Source organism: Gorilla gorilla, chromosome 12 (assembly GCF_029281585.2).
Source record: "Gorilla gorilla gorilla isolate KB3781 chromosome 12, NHGRI_mGorGor1-v2.1_pri, whole genome shotgun sequence".
NCBI lineage: Eukaryota > Metazoa > Chordata > Mammalia > Primates > Hominidae > Gorilla > Gorilla gorilla.
In genome coordinates, this window is record NC_073236.2 from 69434829 (window position 1) to 69455753 (window position 20925).

The window sequence follows — 20925 nt, forward strand, 5'->3', positions numbered from 1 at the left end:
CCAAGCGGGAGGAGGGCGGTGGGCTCGCGGACACCAACATGCAGTGGCTCCGTTCGGCCGCCAGGGGGTGCGTGGGCCCTGGAAGGGCGGGCGGCGAAGGGCGGCGAAGGGCGGTGAGGGGGCGGGCCCGTACGCCGATTCCATATGGGCGCCGGCGCGGAGCGCCGCGGGGCAGCGCGGGGTCGCCATGGCTGAGCTGCAGCAGCTCCGGGTGCAGGAGGCGGTGGAGTCCATGGTGAAGAGTCTGGAAAGAGAGAACATCCGGAAGATGCAGGTAGCGGGGCTGGGGCCGAACCAGGACCCCCTTCTCCGCGGGTGGGTTCCGGGCCCTTCCCTCAGCCACCACGCGACGCCTTGCACTGCAGCCGCGTCCCCGCAGACCGGGTGTGGGCGGCCCTGGGGTCGCCGGGGCGGCCTCGGACAGGACTTCGGAAGCTTTGGCGGATCGGATGAAATCCGTGTGCCCTTGCCGTGCGCGAGGCTGTTTTCCGCCCCTTCCAGCCAGGGGCAGGAGCGTCCTCGGCGGCAGGTGGGAAGCCCCTGGTGGCAGGTGCTCGCCCCACCACCTTCCCCTCTTAACGCGGCCCCTTCCGCAGGTGAGCGGCCCGAGGCCCAGCAGAGGCGCTGCCAACGTGAAAGACCAGAAATGCGAGGGCTTCCGGCCTCCCCGTTGGCCAGGTCATGCCCGCTTCTCTTGCGCCCAACCTCGCTTCACACAGCGCGGGTTTCTACACTGTTCTTCTCTGAGCCCCGCAATGCCTCTGTGTGTTTCGGTCCTGCTTCTCTCACGGAGTATGCGTTTCCCAGATAGTGCCCCTTGAGTCATTGATTAGTGGGTCGGCTGCCCTCTGGTGGAATTTGTATTGCTAGGTTGCTGACCTCTGAACCCCGTGGAAGAGGCACCTGGTTTTCAGAATTTGGCTTCGTCAGACCACCCTACCCTCACCCACTCGGGCGAACCTCTGTTCACCCAACCATCGGTGCAACAGGTGCCGATGAGCTAGCAGCAAGGAGACCATGAAACACTACACTGGACATTGAGGATAATTTTCCCCAGTGGTGGTTTTAAGGTCCTGGTGTCTATTCTCAGGGAAGGTGAAAGCAGAAGGTGGAGAGAGAGGTGCAAATATCCACGTGGCCTTCTAACTCCTGTAGTGCTCCATAGTCATCTCTGTCCCCAGAGACTTTCCTACCTAACCTCTCTGCCCTTTCTCCCCAGGGTCTCATGTTCCGGTGCAGCGCCAGCTGCTGTGAGGACAGCCAGGCCTCCATGAAGCAGGTGCACCAGTGCATCGAGCGCTGCCATGTGCCTCTGGCTCAAGCCCAGGCTTTGGTCACCAGTGAGCTGGAGAAGTTCCAGGTGAGAAATATCCTAGACAGAGCACTCTAGTCCTTGATACAGACTTTTGCAGGAGATGACAAACATTTGTTCAAAACTCTTGGCTTTAGTGTCTTGGTTCTGTTAACAGTTGTGATACTGATGGCCAACCAGTTTTCACAGGGTTTGAAATTTTGGAAAAAGTCTTGGCGGTCAAGTGCCTTAAGTTGAACATCATTTCCTATAGAAATGATGTAGGCCGAGCGCGGAGGCTCATGCCTGTAATCCCAGCACTTTGGGAGGCTGAGGCAGGTGGATCATGAGAGCAGGAGATCAAGACCATCCTGGCCAACATGGTGAAACCCCGTCTCTACTAAAATACAAAAAATTAGCCAGACGTGGTGGCACGCACCTGTAGTCCCAGATACTAGGGAGGCTGAGGCAGGGGAATCTCTTGAACCCAGGAGGTGGAGTTGCAGTGAGCCAAGATCGCGCCAGTGCACTTCAGCCTGGCAACAGAGCGAGACTGTCTCAAAAAAAGAGAAATGATATAATAGGGAGTTACCAGGGGAGTTCATGACCAAGAGCCCTTATGCAGTTTGTTGGGGAGGAGGCGTTTGTTTGTTCCTTTTGACATAACCACCAAATACAGAATGTATACTGTGTAGTATAAAGTTTCCTGGCTGGACGCGTAGCTCACGCCTGTAATCCCAACATTTTGGGAGGCCGAGGCAGGTGGATCACGAGGTGAGGAGTTTGAGACCGTCCTGGCCAACATGGTGAAACCCCATCTCTACTAAAAATACAGAAATTATCTGGGCATGGTGGCAGGTGCCTGTAATCCCAGCTACTCGGGAGGCTGAGGCAGGAGAATCGCTTGAAACCAGAAGGCGTAGGTTGCAGTGAGCCAAGATCGCATGCCATTGCACTCCAGCCTGGACAACAAGAGCGAAACTCTGTCTCAAAAAAAAATAAATAATGTTCGGGCACGGTGGCTCACACCTGTAATCCCAGCACTTTGGGAGGCCGAGGCAGGCAGATCACGAGGTCAGGAGATCCAGACCATCCTGGCTAACACAGTGAAACCCCGTCTCTACTGAAAATACAAAAAATTGGCCGGGTGTGGTGGTGGGCGCCTGTAGTCCCAGCTACTCGGGAAGGTGAGGCAGGAGAATGGTGTGAATCCGGGAGGCAGAGCTTGCAGTGAGCCGAGATCGCGTCACTGCACTCCAGCCTGGGTGACAGAGCGAGACTCCATCTCAAAAAATAAATGAAAATAAAAAAATAAAGTTTCCTAAAACATATATTATTTTTAAAACAGCAGAATCTCTAGAAAGGTAGGATAGCCTTGAAAAGGTACAGATTAGAGGAACACCCTTCCACCATTTTGTGGACTTATACACCCACCCAGGACTGCCCCTACTTGCTATACCCAGAGGGCAGCCCCTCTGTCACTAAGGAGCCGTCATTTATGTGAATCATTATTACTGTTGACTCACTGATTCCTGGCTCACAAGCCCCTCTGAGGTTACCAAAAGAGCTCCCTGTTTCCCTCTCTGGAGCAAAGAGTATCCACAACTTCATTTTACTCCCATCTTCTAAGTATATTTTTCTGGAACCTGGGGGAAGCAAGCCTACTTCCAAGCCAGTCTTTCATAGCCTGAGGTTCCATCCACATGGAAAACTTATACATAATGTGACACATCTTTACATTCTTCCATTCAAAACGCTTCAAAGTTACTGCCATTATGAAGGAATAACTTCTTCAGGATCATGGAACCCCAAAGGGTTTCTTTATGTTCTTTTTGACAGCTAATTTTATAGATGGGGTCTTTGGAAATGTGATTCTTAGATTGCTCTATAACTCCCCTTGCATTATCTTTTTAGTCCTCTCCAAGTGGACTTTCACTCTTCACTGGGCCAGAACCACTCCTGCCACTCACCTCTATGGGGCCGAATCCGGGGGTCATTTCTCAGTCTTCATCTTACTCTGTCTGCATCATTGACACAGTGGATCCCTCTCCTTCTTAAAGCACTTTATTCAGTTGGTCACCAGGACATCTCACTTTCCTGGTTTTCTGCCTCCTTCCTCGGCCTCCTTTGCTCTCTCTTCCCCACTCCAGCCTCTGAGCATCAGAGTGCCTGGGGCTGTCCTTGTTTCTTTTCTCCTTTCTGCTTACTTCTCTAGTCTCCTCTAGCCTCATAGCTGTAAATATAATCTCTATGCTGACAGCTCCTGCATTTATATCTGTAGGCCAGAGCTCACTGATAAACTCCACATTCACATATCCAACTAATTCCTCCACATCTCCATTTACTTTGTTTGTCTCTTTCCTCTCACTGGAATGTAAGTTCTGTAAGGGTAAGAACTTTGTTTTACTCATTGCTATATTCCCTAACATTAAAAGAGTGCCTGGCACATAGTAGATGCTCAATAAATATTTGTTGAATTGAATGTTTTCCTGTAGAAAGAACAGACTTTAAAGAATCAGTGGCTCACACCTATAATCCCAGCACTTTGGGAGGCTGAGGCGGGTGGATCACCTGAGGTTGGGAGTTTGAGACCAGCCTGACCAACATGGAGAAACCCCATCTCTACTAAAAATATAAAAAAAGTTAGCTGGGCATGGTGGCGCATGCCTGTAATCCTAGCTACTCAGGAGGCTGAGGCAGGAGAATCACTTGAACCCGGGAGGCGGAGGTTGTGGTGAGCCGAGATTGTGCCATTGCACTCCAGCTTAGGCAACAAGAGTGAAACTCCGTCTCAAAAAAAAAAAAGAATCAAGATGTTTGTACATCTTACAGTAACCTCTAGGGACCTCTCATTTCCTGGAAGAATGTTCTGCCCAATTTATTCTGTCATTCACCTGCTTTCTAGTAATAGTTTGAGCCTTCCTGGTGCCATCTTCTGTTTGAGTCAAGACAGTCTTGGAAAGCCAAACACAGTGGCTCACACCTATAATCCCAACACTTTGGGAAGCCAAGGAGGGAGGATCACTTGAGCCCAGGAGTTCAAGACCAGCCTGGGCAACATAGGGAGATCCCATCTCTACAAAAATAATTTTTAAGAAAGTATTAGCCAAGAGTGGTGGCGTGTGCCTGTGGTCCTAGCTACTTGAGAGTGGAGGTGGAAAGATAGCGTGAGCCTGGCATGTTGAGGCTGCAGTAAGCCATAATTGTGCCACTGCAGTGCAGCACTCCAGCCTGGGCAACAGAGTGAGACTCTGCTCAAAAAAAAAAAAAAAAAAAAACTTGGCCAATCACACTACCATGTCCCTTTAATTGACCAAGATGATACATATTAAACCTGTAGCACAGGGCCTAACACATAATGAGCACGCAGTAAATGGAGGCCTTACTCTCAGCTTTTTCTACGTTCTTCCTTCTTGCCACAGGACCGCCTGGCCCGGTGCACCATGCATTGCAACGACAAAGCCAAAGATTCAATAGATGCTGGGAGTAAGGAGCTTCAGGTGAAGCAGCAGCTGGACAGTTGTGTGACCAAGTGTGTGGATGACCACATGCACCTCATCCCAACTATGACCAAGAAGATGAAGGAGGCTCTCTTATCAATTGGAAAATAAAAGTCTTTGCCAGTGGCCATCAGGGCTGAGGGCAAGAATATATTTTTTATAAGGAATAGGGAGTTTTAGTCTTTTAAGCAAAGTTTACGAATGAAGAAATGAAGGATGGCCACAAGTGTAAGGCATATGTCACTTGCCTCTGGACACTGGTTATTTTATGTTTCAGTCCCTAAAAAATGAAATGGAAAAAAGTGGTGCTAAATCGAGTCAGAGATATTACAGGAGAGTTTTAGAGCTTATTATTTCCTGTGGCCAGTGCTTGTTCTGGCAGTAAGGCTCTCCCCTGTAACAAGCCAGAGCCCTCCAAGGTACCAGACTCTTCTTACTACACAGGTACTAACAGGCTGGCAGGTTAGAGTTGGTGAAGTCTGAGGAGAGATATTTTCTCTTTGTTGCCAACATCCTGTTTACCAAAAGTGTCACCACACCATCTTCCATAAGCTGTGAAACAAAATCAATGAGGTCACTAACTTAGAAGGGAAAGAAAGTTTTCTGGGTCTTTGTTTTCTTGATTTGGGGTAATTTATACAAGGGCATACAAGTGGATTGTAAGATGTGGAACTGGGAGGTAGACTAGTTTGGATAAGAACTCTGAAATGTTCCTTGTGGATCCCCATTTCTGGTCATCAAGATGTGGATGTACATTTCTTAAAATTATTACATGCTGCATCTTTCAGCCTGGAGACTGTGCAGAAACATGAGAGGTGACGACACACTAATTATGGGAAGCAGAATTACTGGCTGATGGCCCCTGAGGCTGTGTGTAGCAAAATGACAGGACAATCTTGCAGTAACACTTTCCCCTTGAAGAGAAGGGGGTTTTGATTGTGATATATACTAGTATCTAGGAATGAACAGTAAAAGAGGAGCAGTTGGCTACTTGATTACAACAGAGTAATGAAGTACTGGATTTGGAAAAACCTGGTTTTATTAGAACAGATGGAATGAAAGCCTACACCTAGCATTGCCTACTTAGCCCCCTGAATTAACAGAGCCCAATTGAGACAAACCCCTGGCAACAGGAAATTCAAGGGAGAAAAAGTAAGCAACTTGGGCTAGGATGAGCTGACTCACTTAGAGCAAAGGAGAGGCAGCCCCCATTACCAAATACCATTTTTGCCTGGGGCTTGTGCAGCTGGCAGTGTTCCTGCCCCAGCATGGCACCTTATTGTTTTGATAGCAACTTCGTTGAATTTTCACCAACTTATTACTTGAAATTATAATATAGCCTGTCTGTTTGCTGTTTCCAGGCTGTGATATATTTTCCTAGTGGTTTGGTTTTAAAAATAAATAAGGTTTAATTTTCTCCCCACTATTGAGTCTTCTTTCCTTATATCTGGGTGGTGAATATGTAACTTTCTCAGGATGCTTCTCCTTTTAACAGGTTAAATGAGTTTAAAATGTCCAGAAGAGTGGAAATTACTTTAGTTCAGATGCAGAACTGGTTCATTGTAAATGGGAAAAACTTTGAGAGGAGACTAGGACATTGTGACTTGAAGTTCATTAATGTAGAAAAGAAACTGTCTATGAGGCTAAAAAGAGAAATTCATTATCTATGTCAGGTCTCTAGCTTCAACTAAACACTAATAGCAAGTGGTAGTAAAGGTACAAAGCTATGACCCTGCTAGAAAAAATTCAGTGTCTAGGATTTTGAGTACTAAGAGAGTGCAAAATATGTGATGAGTTTAAGTCTTTACTATCATTGATATTTATATAGAGCCATTCCAGAATATCAGGAATTAACCGAATTTTTGAGAACTATCCCCTATTTAAAAACAAGGTATTCTATTTTGGTTTAGTCTTCTATAATTTTGGGGTAACAACTGGGAACAAGTCCGAGACCACTTTTTACACATCTTGACATGAAAAAAGAACACCTTATATTAGAAAATGTTTGTGTGCTGCACTTCACGTTTTATATACAGGGGCAATAGCACATCAGTGAGTTCTGGAGGTAGTGTTTGAAAAATTTCAGAATTGCCAGGCATGCTGGCTAACCCCTGTAATCTCAGCACTTTGGGAGCCAGAGGCAGGCAGATCTCTTGAGGCCAGGAATTTGAGAACAGCCTGGGCAACAAAGCGAGACCTCGTCTCTACAAAAAAAAATTAGCTGGGTGCAGTGGCATGCGCCTGTACTCTCAACAACTCAGGAGGCTGAGGTGGAAGGATTGCTTGAGGCCAGGAGTTCGAGGTTGCAGTGAGCCATGATCACACCATGCTCCCCAGCCTAGGTGACAGAGCAAGAACTCATCTCAAAAAAAATTTTTTTTTGCAAGACCCCTCAGTCAGAAATAGGTTCAAATTCTTGGAGACAGACCCAGTCACCTTAACTCTACAATGGTTCAGAGGCTGCTAACTTACACGTTACGGGAACCCTACTTGGTCTGACAGTATGCTGTAGGGTTACCTGCCAAAAAAATATAGAGGTCCAGCCGGGAGCGGGGGCTCACGCCTTTAATCCCAGCACTTTGGGAGGCCGAGGCCAGCGGATCACGAGGTCAGGAGATCAAGACCATCCTGGCTAACACAGTGAAATACGGTGTCTACTAAAAATACAAAAAATTAGCCCGGCGTGGTGGCGGGCACCTGTAGTCGCAGCTACTCGGGAGGCTGAGGCAGGAGAATGGCGTGAACCCGGGAGGCAGAGCTTGCAGTGAGCCGAGATCGCGCCACTGCACTCCAGCCTGGGCGACAGAGCAAGACTCCGTCTCAAAAAAATATACATATAGAGAGAGAGGCCCATTCCTCCAGGGATCATTATCATTTGATATATTGGTATATATGAAGAAAATAAGCGATACGATCCACAGACATGCGGGATTGGCCGGGTTTGCCCAGGAGCTAGAGACGGGACCATTATCTCAATATCTCAATTTTATTTTTTAAATAGAGAAGGGGTCTCGCTATGTTGCCCAGGCTGGTCTCGAACTCCTGGGCTCAAGAGATCCAAAGTTCTGGGATTTACGGCGCCCGGCTTTGTTTTTTTATTTATTTATTTATATTTATTTATATTTATATTTATTTATTTATTTATTTATTTTATTTATTTTGGCTGTTCCATAGACAAGAGCAGGGATACCCGGCTGGGCGCGGTAGCTCACGCCTGTAATCCTAGCACTTTGGGAGGCCGAGGCGGGCGGATAACGAGGTCAGGAGATCGAGACCATCCTGGCTAACATGGTGAAACCCCGTCTCTACTAAAAGATACACAAAATTACCCGGGCGTGGTGGCGGGCGCCTGTAGTCCCAGCTATTCGGGTGGCTGAGGCAGGAGAATGGCGTGAGCCCGGGAGGCGGAGCTTGCAGTGAGCCGAGATCGCGCCACTGCACTCCAGCCTGGGCGACAGAGCTAGACTCCGTCTCAAAAAGAAAAGAAAAAGAGCAGGGATGCCCACCGGTGGAATACCCGTTATCTCAATTTTGTACAAGGAAAACGGAATTCAGAAAGGTGCCTAGAGGACGCACCCCTCCGTCCTGGCCAATCGCTGAGGACATAACCGGAAGCTCAACGATGACCGAGGCGCTGAGATATCGCGAGGTGAAATGTAAAAACTGCCAACAATCCATTGGCTAACGAGGTCGATAACGCCAGACGCAAGACGCCGGGCCTACCGCGGGAGCGTGAGGGAAGCCGCGCGTTGCGTTCCAAGGCATCTGTGAGCCCGCGGAGTATACACCATGAGCAAAGCTCACCCTCCCGAGTTGAAAAAGTAAGTATGTGTGAGAGCCAAACCGAAGTGGTCAGTTATTTGCGTCCCGCGAGTCCCTTGGTTCCCTCTCCGTTAGCCGAATGTCTTGAGCCGCTTCACTTCATTTCTTCTTCCGGTCCGAGGTCGCTGGGATCCCGGCCAGGCTCCCGCGCATGAGACGTGAAGCCCGCGCAGAGCTCGCGTGTCGGTGTGGTTACAGCCGGCAGCCACGGCACCTCCTTCCGGCCGACTAGTCTCCAGGTCCCGCGGTCCGGCCCTTGGTCACCCGGCGCTCTCCCTCGTTCCTTGAAGATCTCCAATGCCACCTTTTGTTGAACATCTCGAATAGTATCGTGTTCTAGATAGACGGCTAGAGGGGGAAATTCTCTAAAGGAACTAAGGAGGGGCTGGAAGGGAAGGAAGTGTTTTTAAAACTACGTGAGGCATCAGAATCCGAAAGCCACTTTAGTCTTAGCAAATGTGTTTGTAGGTGTTTGAGCTTTTACTTAGAAACCTCATTCCTTTTTCTTGCCTTCTTTTACGTTAAGCTTGAATGTCATGTGTTATCTTGCTCTGATGTTGAAACTATGTAAGAACATTCATTTTTCTTTTTTTAAGAACATTAATTTTTTCTACTCAGAGAAGGCAAATTTTTTGAAGTTTTTTCTACACACCCAGTAAAGTCAAACAACTTTAAGTAGGAGAGCCTTACTTTAGGTAGGACTCAACGTAAAGCTTTGAACTCCTCAAATAGTTTTTGAGTGGACTTAACAGGTTATGTGTTTCCTGACTACGTTTCTGTTTTGCTTATACTTCCTGATGCTGGAATTCTACGTGTATTAGTTGGATTGCACAAAGGATGCAAAATTTTTACAGGGATCAGTTTTTTTCTGGCGTAGCATGTGGTTGGCTTTGTGTATAGTTCATTTATTACCAGGCACATGGAAGTCAGACAAAAGGGAAAGTTCCTATTTAATAATTTTGCGGCCGGGCACAGTGGCTCACGCCTGTAATCCCAGCACTTTGGGAGGCTGAGGCGAGTGGATCACCTGAGGTTAGGAGTTCGAGACCAGCCTGGCCAACATGGTGAAACCCCCGTCTCTACTAAAAATACAAAAAATTAGCCAGGCAGGTGGTGTGCGCCTGTAGTCTCAGCTACTCCGGAGGTTGAGGCAGGAGAATCGCTTGAACCCGGGAAGCGGAGGTTGCAGTGAGTCAAGATCGCGCCATTGCCCTCCAGCCTGGGTAACAAGACCGAAACTCTGTTTCAAATAATAATAATATTTTTGCATTTAAAGGTCCATTTGTATCAAAGCCATCTTTTGTATGAAAACTACTTCTATGTATATTTTAGTTAGGTCTGTTAAGGAATTAATTATTAAAACATAAGCCCAACGCGGTGGTTCACGCCTGTAATCCCAGCACTTTGGGAGGCCGAGGCGAGCGGATCACGAGGTCAGGAGATGGAGACCATCATGGCTAAAACAGTGAAACCCCGTCTCTATAAAAATACAAAAAATTACGTGGGCTTGGTGGCGGGCGCCTGTAGTCCCAGCTACTCAGGAGGCTGAGGCAGGAGAATGGCGTGAACCCGGGAAGCGGAGCTTGCAGTGAGCCGAGATCGCGCCACTGCACTCCAGCCTGGGCAACAGAGCGAGACTCCGTCTCAAAAAAAAAAAAAAAAAATAGAAGTTACTCAGAAATTATTGTGAAAATTACTCTTTTTATCTGAAAGTTATTTTTGGTGATGTAAGTATCCTCTGGATTCATCAGGGACTGGTGAAATGGTGTTTTTTTGTTTGTTTGTTTGTTTGTTTGTTTGTTTTTTAACAAAAAGACCATTCTCTACTTGTAATCCAAGATTTTCTTTCTGATTCATAACATAGTTTTTGAAAATTTCAGAGAAGGAAGCTAGTTTTAATACCTTTCTCTTCTCATCCCTAGGTTTCATGAATTGTGAAATCCGGTCAGATCTGCCGCCAAAATGACTTAAAAATTTTTTCTTCCTTTGCTTTCTCACAGATAGCATCTTCTTTTACACCATTATGCCCTCCTTCTGGTGTAGCATAACTCAGGTGTTCTTAAATGGGGAGTAGGGAATCTGGTGCTACCGGCTTCTAGTGAGTAGACACCAGGGATGCTGCTAAACATCCTACTGCTTATTCGACTGCCCCCAACAATACAAAATTAACTGGTCCCAAATGTCAGTAGTATAGAAGTTGAGATACACTGGCTTAACTGAATTCTTCCTTCCACTTCTTAAAATTTGCTGCCACAGTAGTCTTGCCAGTGACTGCTTTAATAATTTATCACAGTATGCAAAATCGAGTCTGTACTTAACCCAGCATTCAAGCACCAAACCTTATAGCTGCTAATACTCACGTATTCCGTTCTCCAGTCAAACTGAACTATTTGTGTTTGCTCTCACTTGCTGTGTGACTTTGAAAAATTGCTTTAGCTTTTCCAAGCCTAGTTCTCCATCTGTAAAAACGGTGGAAATGATAGACCATAATTGCAAAGTCGTTGTAAAGATTGTATAAGATCTTGTGTGTTATATTTGATATGTTTTATGTATCTTATTAAAATATAGTTTACTTCATATATATATATATATATTTTTTTTTTTTTTTTTTTTGAGATGGAGTTTCGCTCTTATTGCCCAGGCTGGAGTGCAGTGGCGCGATCTCGGCTCACCGCAACCTGCGCCTCCCGGGTTCGAGCGATTCTCCTGCCTCAGCCTCCCGAGTAGCTGGGATTACAAGAATGCACCACCACACCCAACTAACTTTTTTTTTTTTTTTTAGTAGAGACGGGTTTTCTCCATGTTGATCAGGCTGGTCTCAAACTCCCGACCTCAGGTGATCCGCCCGCCTTGGCCTCCCAAAGTGCTGGGATTACAAGCATGAGCCACCGTGCCCGGCCCATAAATATATTTTTACTTGTAAATGTATCTACTCCCTCCTTCAGTCATGCTCCTTGTTTTATATTTACATTTTCCCATGATAATCCTATACATTAAAATTGAATAAGTGCCCCACTTCGTGGCCCATATACTAAACATTTTTTTTTCTTTTTTTTGTATTTTAAAATTTGAATGAAATTTTTAAAATTGAATGAAATTTTATGTTTTCTGGCCTATAAATGGAAGAGATTAAAAACTGATTTGACTGCATGGCTTAATCTCATATTCCACTAAAATGGAATTTTTTTTTAATTCATATCGTTTGAAGTTTCAAATGTGCATTTATTATTCTAAAATATACTTAAATGTTGAGGACTACCCTGAACATTTATGCTTGATGCTTTAATATTAAATAAAAGAACACTTCTTATTTCAAATATAAAATACCTATTGAATTACATATGATTTGATTACTGTTTGCTGTCTTTACAACTTAGTTTTGGAAATAACCAAACGTAGGCAAGTCTTTGTTTTCCTCTTGTGACTATAAAATCCAATCATTGAAAATTAGGTCAATGAGACCAGATGTGGTAGCTCATGCCTGTGTAATCCCAGCGGCACTTTGGGAGGCTGAGGGGGAGCATATTTTTCGAGGCCAGGAATTCAAGACCAGCCTGGGCAACATAGTGAGACTCCCATCTCTTAAAAAAAAAAAAAAGAAAAGAAAGTAAGAAATTTAGGTCAATGAAACAACATAGTATTGAACAATAAGAATGTAATTCATATTAGTATACTCTACTTAATGTAAATTAATATAGTCTAAATATGTTTCATTTTTATTGCCTTTCCTCTTCCCAAATTACTTTGCTTCGTAGAATGTCTAATTTAGGTAACCCTTTATGCCCCCACTCTTTTTTTCCCCTGAGACAGTTTCGCTCTATTGCCCAAGCTGGAGAGCAGTGGCGCAATCATGGCTCACTGCAGCCTCAACGTGGCAGGCTCCAGTGATTCTCCGACCTCAGCCTCCCAAGTAGCTGGAACCATAGGCATGTGCCACCACCCCCAGCTAATTTTTGTATTTTTGGTAGAGATGGGGTTTCACCATGTTGCCCAGGCTGGTCTCAACTCAACTCCTGAGCTCAAGCAGTCCACCCGCCTCAGCCTCCTAAAGTGCTGGGATTACAGGCGTGAGCTACCTCGCCCTACTCCCTCACTCTTTACAGCAATACATTATTTTTACTATTGTAGATTTCATTATTCCCATTGTATAAATTTTAGCAAATTATCTTAACTATACCTATTTACTTGTTTATGCTTAAATTTTTTTAATTGGTTATATAATCTTTACCCTTTTCCTTTTTCAGATTTATGGACAAGAAGTTATCATGTAAGTTTGTTGTTGTTTTGGGGGTTTTTTTAATTATTTAATTGCTTTTTACATGTGTCTTAGCAATATGTTTGGAGCAACTTCATAAAAATTTAAAGTGGCCAGGCGCGATGGCTCACGCCTGTCTGTAATCCCAACACTTTGGGAGGCCGAGGCAGGCGGATCGTGAGGTCAGGAGATCAAGACCATCCTGGCTAACACGGTGAAACCCCGTCTCTACTAAAAATACAAAAAAAAATTAGCCGGGCGCAGTGGCGGGTGCCTGTAGTCCCAGTTACTCGGGAGGCTGAGTCAGGAGAATAGCATGAACCCAGGAGGTGGAGTTTGCAGTGAGCCAAGATGGCGCTACTGCACTCCAGTCTGGGCTATAGAGCTAGACTCCGTCTCAAAAAAAAAAAAATTTAAAGCACACAGGACCTCTAATTGACATCCATTAATTAAGCAGATTACTTAATCCTAACTAGACAATTTTATTTACCTAATTTCTGATAATTAATAAATTTAACAGCACTTCAGACTTTATCTTATGTAAGCCCTTCCTCACTTTGGCAAAATTAACAGGATTTATCAACCTTTTTTCTTTAAACAAGCTACAAAGGACTTAGACAAGGAACAGTTATCTTGTTTCTTGGGAATATGTAGGAATAACATTTGTTCAATTTATCTAAAAATCTGACCCACACAGTACTTGAAATATATGTAGGGGAAAAAACCATGAGCGTTAGAGGTAAGCAGCCTTCAGCTTGAATCTCACTTCTATCGTACAGTAGCTGTATAACCATGAACCCAGTTACTTAAAAGCTCGGGCACGGTGGTTTACACCTGTAATCCCCCAGCACTTTGGGAGGCCAAAGCGGGAGGATCCCTTGAGCTCAGGAGTTCGAGACCAGCCTGGGCAACATAGGGAGCCCCCATCTTTATAAAAATTTTAAAAAAGCTCTGAAGTTTAGTTCCGTCCTATAAAGTAAGGATAATACTACTTTTTAGGATTCTTATAAATTAAAATGTGGAAGTAAATACAAAAATGTTTAACCCAGTTCTTGTCATACAGTAAGGATAGTGGGTTTCAGACCTCTCAAATACTTGTTTTATCCCACCTGATTTTTAGTGAATGCTTGGTAGCTAATGGGATGTTTTTCTAAAACTTCTTTTTCTCTTTTTAATAGTGAAGTTAAATGGTGGCAGACATGTCCAAGGAATATTGCGGGGATTTGATCCCTTTATGAACCTTGTGATAGATGAATGTGTGGAGATGGCGACTAGTGGACAACAGAACAATATTGGAATGGTGGTAAGTAAAGATACAAGAGTTCTCTTGGAGATTTCATTTTTCTTTTGGAATGTGTATTAACTTTCCTGGTTAGTAACCCCCAGAAATGGCAAATAACAGGCAAGATTAGACTTTCCATCTCATTTTTAGTTGAACATACGGCAGTTACTCAGCTGTGGTAATATCCTGGTTACCTGTAGGTAGGATCTCAACTATACAGAACCTAAGGTCCTAGCGCTTGAAATAGCTGTTGGAAATCCTTTTTGAGCTTTATTCTGCAATAAAGGCTCATAGTTGGTCCTTCATTAGAGCAGTAGTTCTGAAACCTTAATGTGTATATGAATCCCCAGGGAATCTTGTTAAAATGAAGATTCTACTTCAGTAGGTATGGGGCGGAACTTAATTAAGGTTTTGCATTTCTACTGATGCCTAATGCAGATCTGCCAGTTCACAGATAACACTTTCTGATTTTACTTGTATACGTAGTTAACCTGGATTTTCTGGTTTACCACACCCAAAATTTTAAGGTAGCCAAGGTAAAAGTTACAAGGGATAATCACAATGACAGTTATTCACATGAGAGAAAAAGCAGGAAAAAATAAAAAAGCACATACTGAGCCCTCATAGGATTAAACATTCCTACATTCATTGGGCCGTAGTTTTAGTGATTGCTGAAGAAGAGTTTTGATACCCAGACTTTGAGTCCCTCTTTGTCTAACACAGGACAACATACCTAATAAAGCGGTAAGCCCAAAGTTCTTGAAAAAGGTGAACCAAAAAGGACAACTTACTTTTAGCAAATTATTAAGCATAAAGACCTCCAAGGAGTGGTAAGAGTTGCTAATTATTAGCCTTGATTTATTAACCTTGATTTTTAAGTTTGAGCAGTAAAGTTGAAGATAGACCTATTTTGACATCTCTGCCTGTAATTTTTTTACACACCATTCTTTCCAAGATTTGTGTTATTACTTATTTCAGATACTTTTTCATTACTGTATTTTGAAAAGCAAATCAATAGTTATGACTGAAAAAACAGTTTAGAGTCTCCAGATACCACACTGTACCCCCAAGTTTCATGTAAATTGACTTGTCTTTCAGGTATATTCCCTTGTGAGCTTCTGTTGAATAAGGCTGCCAGCATCATTAGTAGCCAAGTCCTTTTAAAAACATTTTCTAGATACCCCAAGATTTTCCTCCAAGCCCTTATTTTTACAAATAAATTTTCATTCTAATAGAAGGTAGATTAGGTTTTTAGTTCCTTGCAACAAATTTGCTGAAAAGGATTCAGGAAGAACTTGGCACCTTAATTGTCAATTCTGCTTTGAGAAGATTAGAGAATTATGTAACACACTGCTCATTGGAATTTTATCAGAGAAGGAATAGATCATCCCTCTGGCAATTTTCCCCCTAAACTTTATGGACTTTATTTTCTTTGCACAGAAATTGGTTGAAAGCACTGCCATCCCAAGTCATTTAAGTAATGATTACCTACTTAGTGTGTTGGGCAGCCTCCTGTTCCATCTCTGAGGTTTATGTGACACACACACCCCCAACCCCCAGCCAAAGAAAAAAAAAGTTTTTATCAGCAGACAGTAATTCTTGCTGCTGAGTCTTCACTTTGAAAAAGAAATAATAACACATCAGACTTCTTTAATAAAAGACATTTTAAAAGGCAAGAACAGAGATGAACTTTTTGACTTTTCTAAAGTTGGAAGAAGGGAAACAAATAGGTTAAGGTTTTGTTCATTTTGTTAGAAGTTGTTTAACAAAGGACAGTTGACTTCATTATTACCTTGTCCAAGTCAGTGATCCATTGAGGCCATTGAAATTACTTAATACTGTTTTATTGCAGTTATGTGTGTGTTGGCTGGGCACAGTAGCTCACATCTGTAATCCCAGCACTTTGAGAGGCTGAAGCAGGAGGATCACTTGAGCCCAGGAGTTTGAGATCAGCCTGGGCAACATAGTGAGACCTCATCTCTACAAAAAAATTAGAAAATTAGCCGGGCATGGTGGTGTGCACCTGTAGTCCCAGCTACTCAGGAGGCTGAGGCAGGAAGTCGAAGCTGCAGTGAGCTGAGATCACACCACTGCACTCCAGTCTGTGTGACAAAGCGAGATCCTGTCTCAAAAAGGATGTGTTTGTTTTCAGGAGTGAGTTTGTTTTTAACCTGTCAGCTGGATCGTTACCTAATGATAAATCTCAACTATCTTCTGAGACATCCCCAGAGTTGTCAGTGGCATCGCCTCTATCTTACTTTTTATTATGTTACATAGTTCAGGCACTCTTGCTAGGGTTGTCCTTCTGTAGCATCATTGAAGCACAGAAAAGGGAGCAGTATGTAATTCTGGACCTGATGGTTCAAGTTTGATTTGGAGAATTAGGCCTCAAACACAGTGGCAAAAGACGAAGAGCACTACAATAGGCCTCCTTTATCCTCAGAGTAGGTACCAGAAACCACAGATAGTAGTGAACCCTATGCAGAAATTTCTGTGTGTGTGTGTGTGCGCGCGCGCGTGTGTGTGACAAGAGTCTCACTCTGTCACCCAGGCTGGAGTGCAGTGGTGTGGTCTCGGCTCACTGCAACCTCCGCCTCCTGGGTTCAAGCGATTCTCCTGCCTCAGTTTCCCGAGTAGCTGGGACTACAGGCACACATCACCACGCCAAGCTAATTTTTGTATTTTTAGTAGAGACAGGGTTTCATTATGTTGGCCAGGCTAGTCTCAAACTCCTGACCGCGTGAGCCACCTGCCTTAGCCTCCCAAAGTGCTGGGATTACAGGCGTGAGCCACCACGCCTGGCCAGCACGAATTTCTTTTTACTTCTTCACAATCTCACAGATAGAAGATTCGTCCTTACCATAAATCTTAGCAGTCTCAACATATGATTCTTTTTCTTATTAAGTCAAGAACTTGTACCTTTTCACTTAAAGGAAGCACTTTACAGCTTCTCTTTGGCATATCCATATTGCCAGCATCACTGCTCTTATACTTTCAGGCTAATATTAAATAAAAAAAAAAAGGGTTACTTGAACACAAGTAACCCTTTGATACCACAACAGTCAATCATAAAACTGAGATAACTGATTAATGGGCAGCATGGAGATGCTAGACAAAGGATAATCCACATCCAGGAACAGTATGAGGTATCATCACACTGCTAAGAACAGCATGCAGTGTAAAACTTACGGATGTCTTTTGCTGGGATTATGCATTTAATGTTTTTGGACCACAGATAAGGTGGGACAAAGTTCACCATCTAGCCTTATTTTCTAAATATTATGTGACAAGACAAAGAAATATGTAAATTTAGCAGGGAGCTAGGCAGGAAGGCTAGCTTTTCTTGCTTTGGTCAATGAGATGTGATGTTCAATATCTGTTGCCAAAAAAAAAAAAATTGAGAATTTAAAATTCTGATAACTGGCCAGGTGCAGTGGCTCACACCTGTAATCCCAGCACTTTGGGAGGCCAAGGCAGGAGGATCACTTGAGACTCGGAGTTTGAGATAAGCCTGGGCAACATGGTGAGACCCTGTCTCTACAGAAAATTTTAAAATTAGCCCAGCTTGGTGGCTCATGCCTCTGGTCCCAGCTACTTGAGAGGCTGAAGTGGGAGGATCACTTGAGCCCAGGAGGTCAAGGCTGCAGTTAGCTGTGATTGAACCACTGTGTTCCAGCTTGTGTGACAGAGCAAGACCCTGTTTCAAAAAAAATAATAATTAAAATGAAAATAAAATTCTGATAACTAGGTAAGCATGTTTCTACTCCTGGCTTATGGCTGGTCATGGTGATGTGTGCCTATAGTCCCAGCTACTCAAGAGGCAGAAGCAGGAGAACCACTTGAGCCTAGGAGTTTGAGGATGCAGTGTGCAGTGATTGTGCCTGTGAATAGCCACTGCACTGCAGCCTGGTCAGCATAGCTAGTCCCAGTCTCAAAAAAATGGAGGGGAGCTCTGTTAACTTAGAAGAGTATCAATCTTTAGACTCTTTCAGTTCCCATTGTCATTTTCAGGGCACTGTGTTTACTGGTTTTTGTTGTTGGTTTGAGATAAGGTCTCACTCTGTCACCGAGGCCGGAGTGCAGTAGCATGGAGCTTGGTTCACTGTGGTCTCAACCTCCCTGGGCTCAGTTGATCCTTCCACCTCAGCCTCCCGAGTAGCTGGAACCACAGGTGTGCACCACCACCCTCAGCTAATTTTTGTATTTTTTGTAGAGACAGGGTTTTACCATGTTGCCCAGGCTGGTCTCAAACTCCTGGGCTCAAGCTCTCTGCCCACCTGGGCCTCTCAAAATGCTGGGATTATAGGCGTGAGCCACCGTGCCCAGCCATTCTTTTTTAAATCTGCTCTTCACTACCTTATCATACTCATTGCTGATAATTGGCTGCCAGGTTCCAAGACACTTATCCTACCAATTGTGTTCCCTTCTATTCTAGCAGCTGCAGTAATCACATATGAGTTCTTTTATTCATATTTACCAGGTTCTTGAGCCCTCTGTGTGCCTGCTACTATTTTAGGCACTGGGGTTTTGCACCTAAGTCCCTGCCCTCATAAAATTTACATTTGTATGGAGAACACAATAAATCATAGTGTATGTGTAAGTAAAACAAGCATGATACTGTGAGAAAAGAATAAGTTACAACTGCTTTTACTCTAGCTGCCTATAAGCATAGCTCCACTTTGAATCTTTTTGGAATGCCTCCATTTCTAATAAACACCTCAAATTATTACATTACCTATCCTTTCTCTCCCCTACATTACCTATTCTTTCCCTCCCGTACCCCTCCATTCACCTATCCAATTCTACTTGACTGATGGGTGATCTATCAATTATGATGATCTACGGTCTATTAGGGACTTACTGTTTTTAGTCCCCTAGCCTTCCAGTTTCGCTTATTTTTCTACCCCTCTTGAACTCATTTACCAGCTGATTCATCTATACTCTGATAAGTTTGTCTGTTGTTTTGTTTTTTTTTTTTTTTTTTTTTGACAAAAGACAGTTTCGTTCTTGTTGCCCAGGCTGGAGTGCAGTGGCGCTATCTTGGCTTACCGCAACCTCCGCCTCCCGGGTTCAAGTGATTCTCCTGCCTCAGCCTCCTGAGTAGCTGGGATTACAGGCATGTGCCACCACACCTGGCTAATTTTGTATTTTTAGTAGAGATGGGGGTTTCTCCATGTTGGCCAGGATGGTCTCGAACTCCCAACCTCAGGTGATCCACCCGCCTTGGCCTCCCAAAGTGCTGGGATTATAGGCGTGAGCCACCACGCCCCCGATAAATATTCTTATCTTCATTTATGGCTTATCTACTAGGTCAAGCACTGTTCTCCTAGGGCCCTTTTTTTTATAACTTCTCTTTCTGCCTCTAGGTTCTGTCCTATTCAAACTTTGGTGTATTTATATAATATCTTGTTGCAGGGACGCTTATGATTGTCATTCCCCCAAGTGAAACTCTCACTGGCTCATTGTTAGTTTCTGATGTCCTCCAAACACTAAGATTGGCATTTGAAGCTTTCCAAGATTGAATATCAGCTATCTTTGTTTCCTGATTCTCTTCATGAACTTTTTACTGCATTCAAATTAGATTACTTCCTTATCCTCTCATACTTTGTCTTCATCTTAGTTCTGTCTAGAATTTCCTAAAATCTCCTTTTCAAAATGCTGCCCAATTTCCAAGACCCAGGTAAAATGTCATTTTCATAAAGCATGCCTTTCACAATTTCCCATCCTGGTTTCTTCCCTAAATGATCTCATACCTCCAAACTGTACCTAACATACTCTACTGTACACATTTTACTCATTAATTTTTGGATCCCATAGAGTCAGGGATGGGCATTTAAATTTGAGTCCTGCATTTTAGAAGGTGAAATTAGGGCCAGGCATAGTAGCTCACGCCTGTAATCCCAGCACTTTGTGAGGCTGAGGCAAGCAGATTACTTGAGGTCAGGAGTTTGAGACCAGCCTGGCCAACATGGTGAAACCCCGTCTCTACCAAAAATATAAAAATTAGCTCAGCGTGGTTGGGGGGGGCTCCTGTAATCCTAGCTACTTGGGAGGCTGAAGCAGAATTGCTTGAACCTGGGTGGCAGAGGCTGCAGTGAGCTGAGATTGCGCCACTACACTCTAGCCTGGGCAACAGAGTGAGACTGTCTCAAAAAAAAAGGTGAAATTAGTCATTGGAGACTTGGCATTAGAATCTCATAAAGCAAATTGTTAGCCTTAAATCTAAAAGATGTCTGTCTTATAAAGGGCTTAGAGTTGTTTGGTGTCCCTGTGGCTTGAACAAAGCTTTGCAAACCAACATGTAATATTAAAAAACCATTAATGATTTGGTGAAAATTCTTAAATCATCATAGTTACGTCTGTTACCTGAGTTGTTCTTTTCAAATTTATTTTTCTCTTTCTTAGGTAATACGAGGAAATAGTATCATCATGTTAGAAGCCTTGGAACGAGTATAAATAATGGCTGTTCAGCAGAGAAACCCATGTCCTCTGTCCATAGGGCCTGTTTTACTATGATGTAAAAATTAGGTCATGTACATTTTCATATTAGACTTTTTGTTAAATAAACTTTTGTAATAGTCAAAAATGCTTTCTCAGATGTTCTGAATGTAGAATATCAGCTCTAATTCCAATTTTTTCTACCATGGATTTTCCTGGTTGACACTGATTTCAAAGGGTTTTATGCATTAAAGTGAAAGAATTTTATTAAATGTGAAACATGGCAAGGATTCCTTTTGTCCATCATCTTTCAACACTGAACAGATAAAGAAGTTAC

The 20925-nt window shown here is 43.7% G+C and overlaps 2 protein-coding genes across 6 annotated transcripts; both read left to right on the top strand.

Annotated features, from left to right (window-relative positions):
* Window positions 1-65: 65 nt before the first annotated feature.
* FAM136A (family with sequence similarity 136 member A) lies at window positions 66-6214 on the top strand. Its single transcript, XM_055378065.2, has 3 exons — window positions 66-274; window positions 1220-1360; window positions 4714-6214. The coding sequence occupies exons 1-3, from the start codon at window positions 188-190 to the stop codon at window positions 4900-4902; spliced, it is 417 nt and encodes a 138-aa protein (XP_055234040.1). The 5' UTR covers window positions 66-187; the 3' UTR covers window positions 4903-6214.
* A 2200-nt stretch (window positions 6215-8414) lies between these two features.
* SNRPG (small nuclear ribonucleoprotein polypeptide G) lies at window positions 8415-20867 on the top strand. Of its 5 annotated transcripts, none has more exons than XM_019020940.3 (4): window positions 8415-8612; window positions 12858-12880; window positions 14047-14171; window positions 20556-20867. In XM_019020940.3, exons 1-4 carry the CDS (start codon window positions 8581-8583, stop codon window positions 20604-20606), a joined length of 231 nt encoding a protein of 76 aa, XP_018876485.1. In that variant the 5' UTR covers window positions 8415-8580; the 3' UTR covers window positions 20607-20867. The 5 variants fall into 5 exon arrangements, with proteins under 5 accessions (XP_018876485.1, XP_055234042.1, XP_018876488.1 ...); XM_055378067.2 differs by lacking the exon at window positions 20556-20867 and adding an exon at window positions 14874-15019 and having other exon boundaries at window positions 8449-8612; XM_031008245.3 differs by lacking the exon at window positions 8415-8612 and adding an exon at window positions 8792-9077.
* The last annotated feature ends 58 nt before the right edge of the window (window positions 20868-20925 follow it).

Bases quoted from the DNA above. Each gene is read 5' to 3' on its own strand.
- FAM136A (XM_055378065.2), top strand. From the start codon at position 188: ATGGCTGAGCTGCAGCAGCTCCGGGTGCAGGAGGCGGTGGAGTCCATG. The intron at 275-1,219 runs GTAGCGGGGCTG...CTTTCTCCCCAG, and splicing joins AGAACATCCGGAAGATGCAG to GGTCTCATGTTCCGGTGCAG. The intron at 1,361-4,713 runs GTGAGAAATATC...TTCTTGCCACAG, and splicing joins GTGAGCTGGAGAAGTTCCAG to GACCGCCTGGCCCGGTGCAC.
- SNRPG (XM_055378067.2), top strand. From the start codon at position 8,581: ATGAGCAAAGCTCACCCTCCCGAGTTGAAAAA. The intron at 12,881-14,046 runs GTAAGTTTGTTG...TCTTTTTAATAG, and splicing joins TATGGACAAGAAGTTATCAT to TGAAGTTAAATGGTGGCAGA. The intron at 14,172-14,873 runs GTAAGTAAAGAT...TGTCTAACACAG, and splicing joins AGAACAATATTGGAATGGTG to GACAACATACCTAATAAAGC.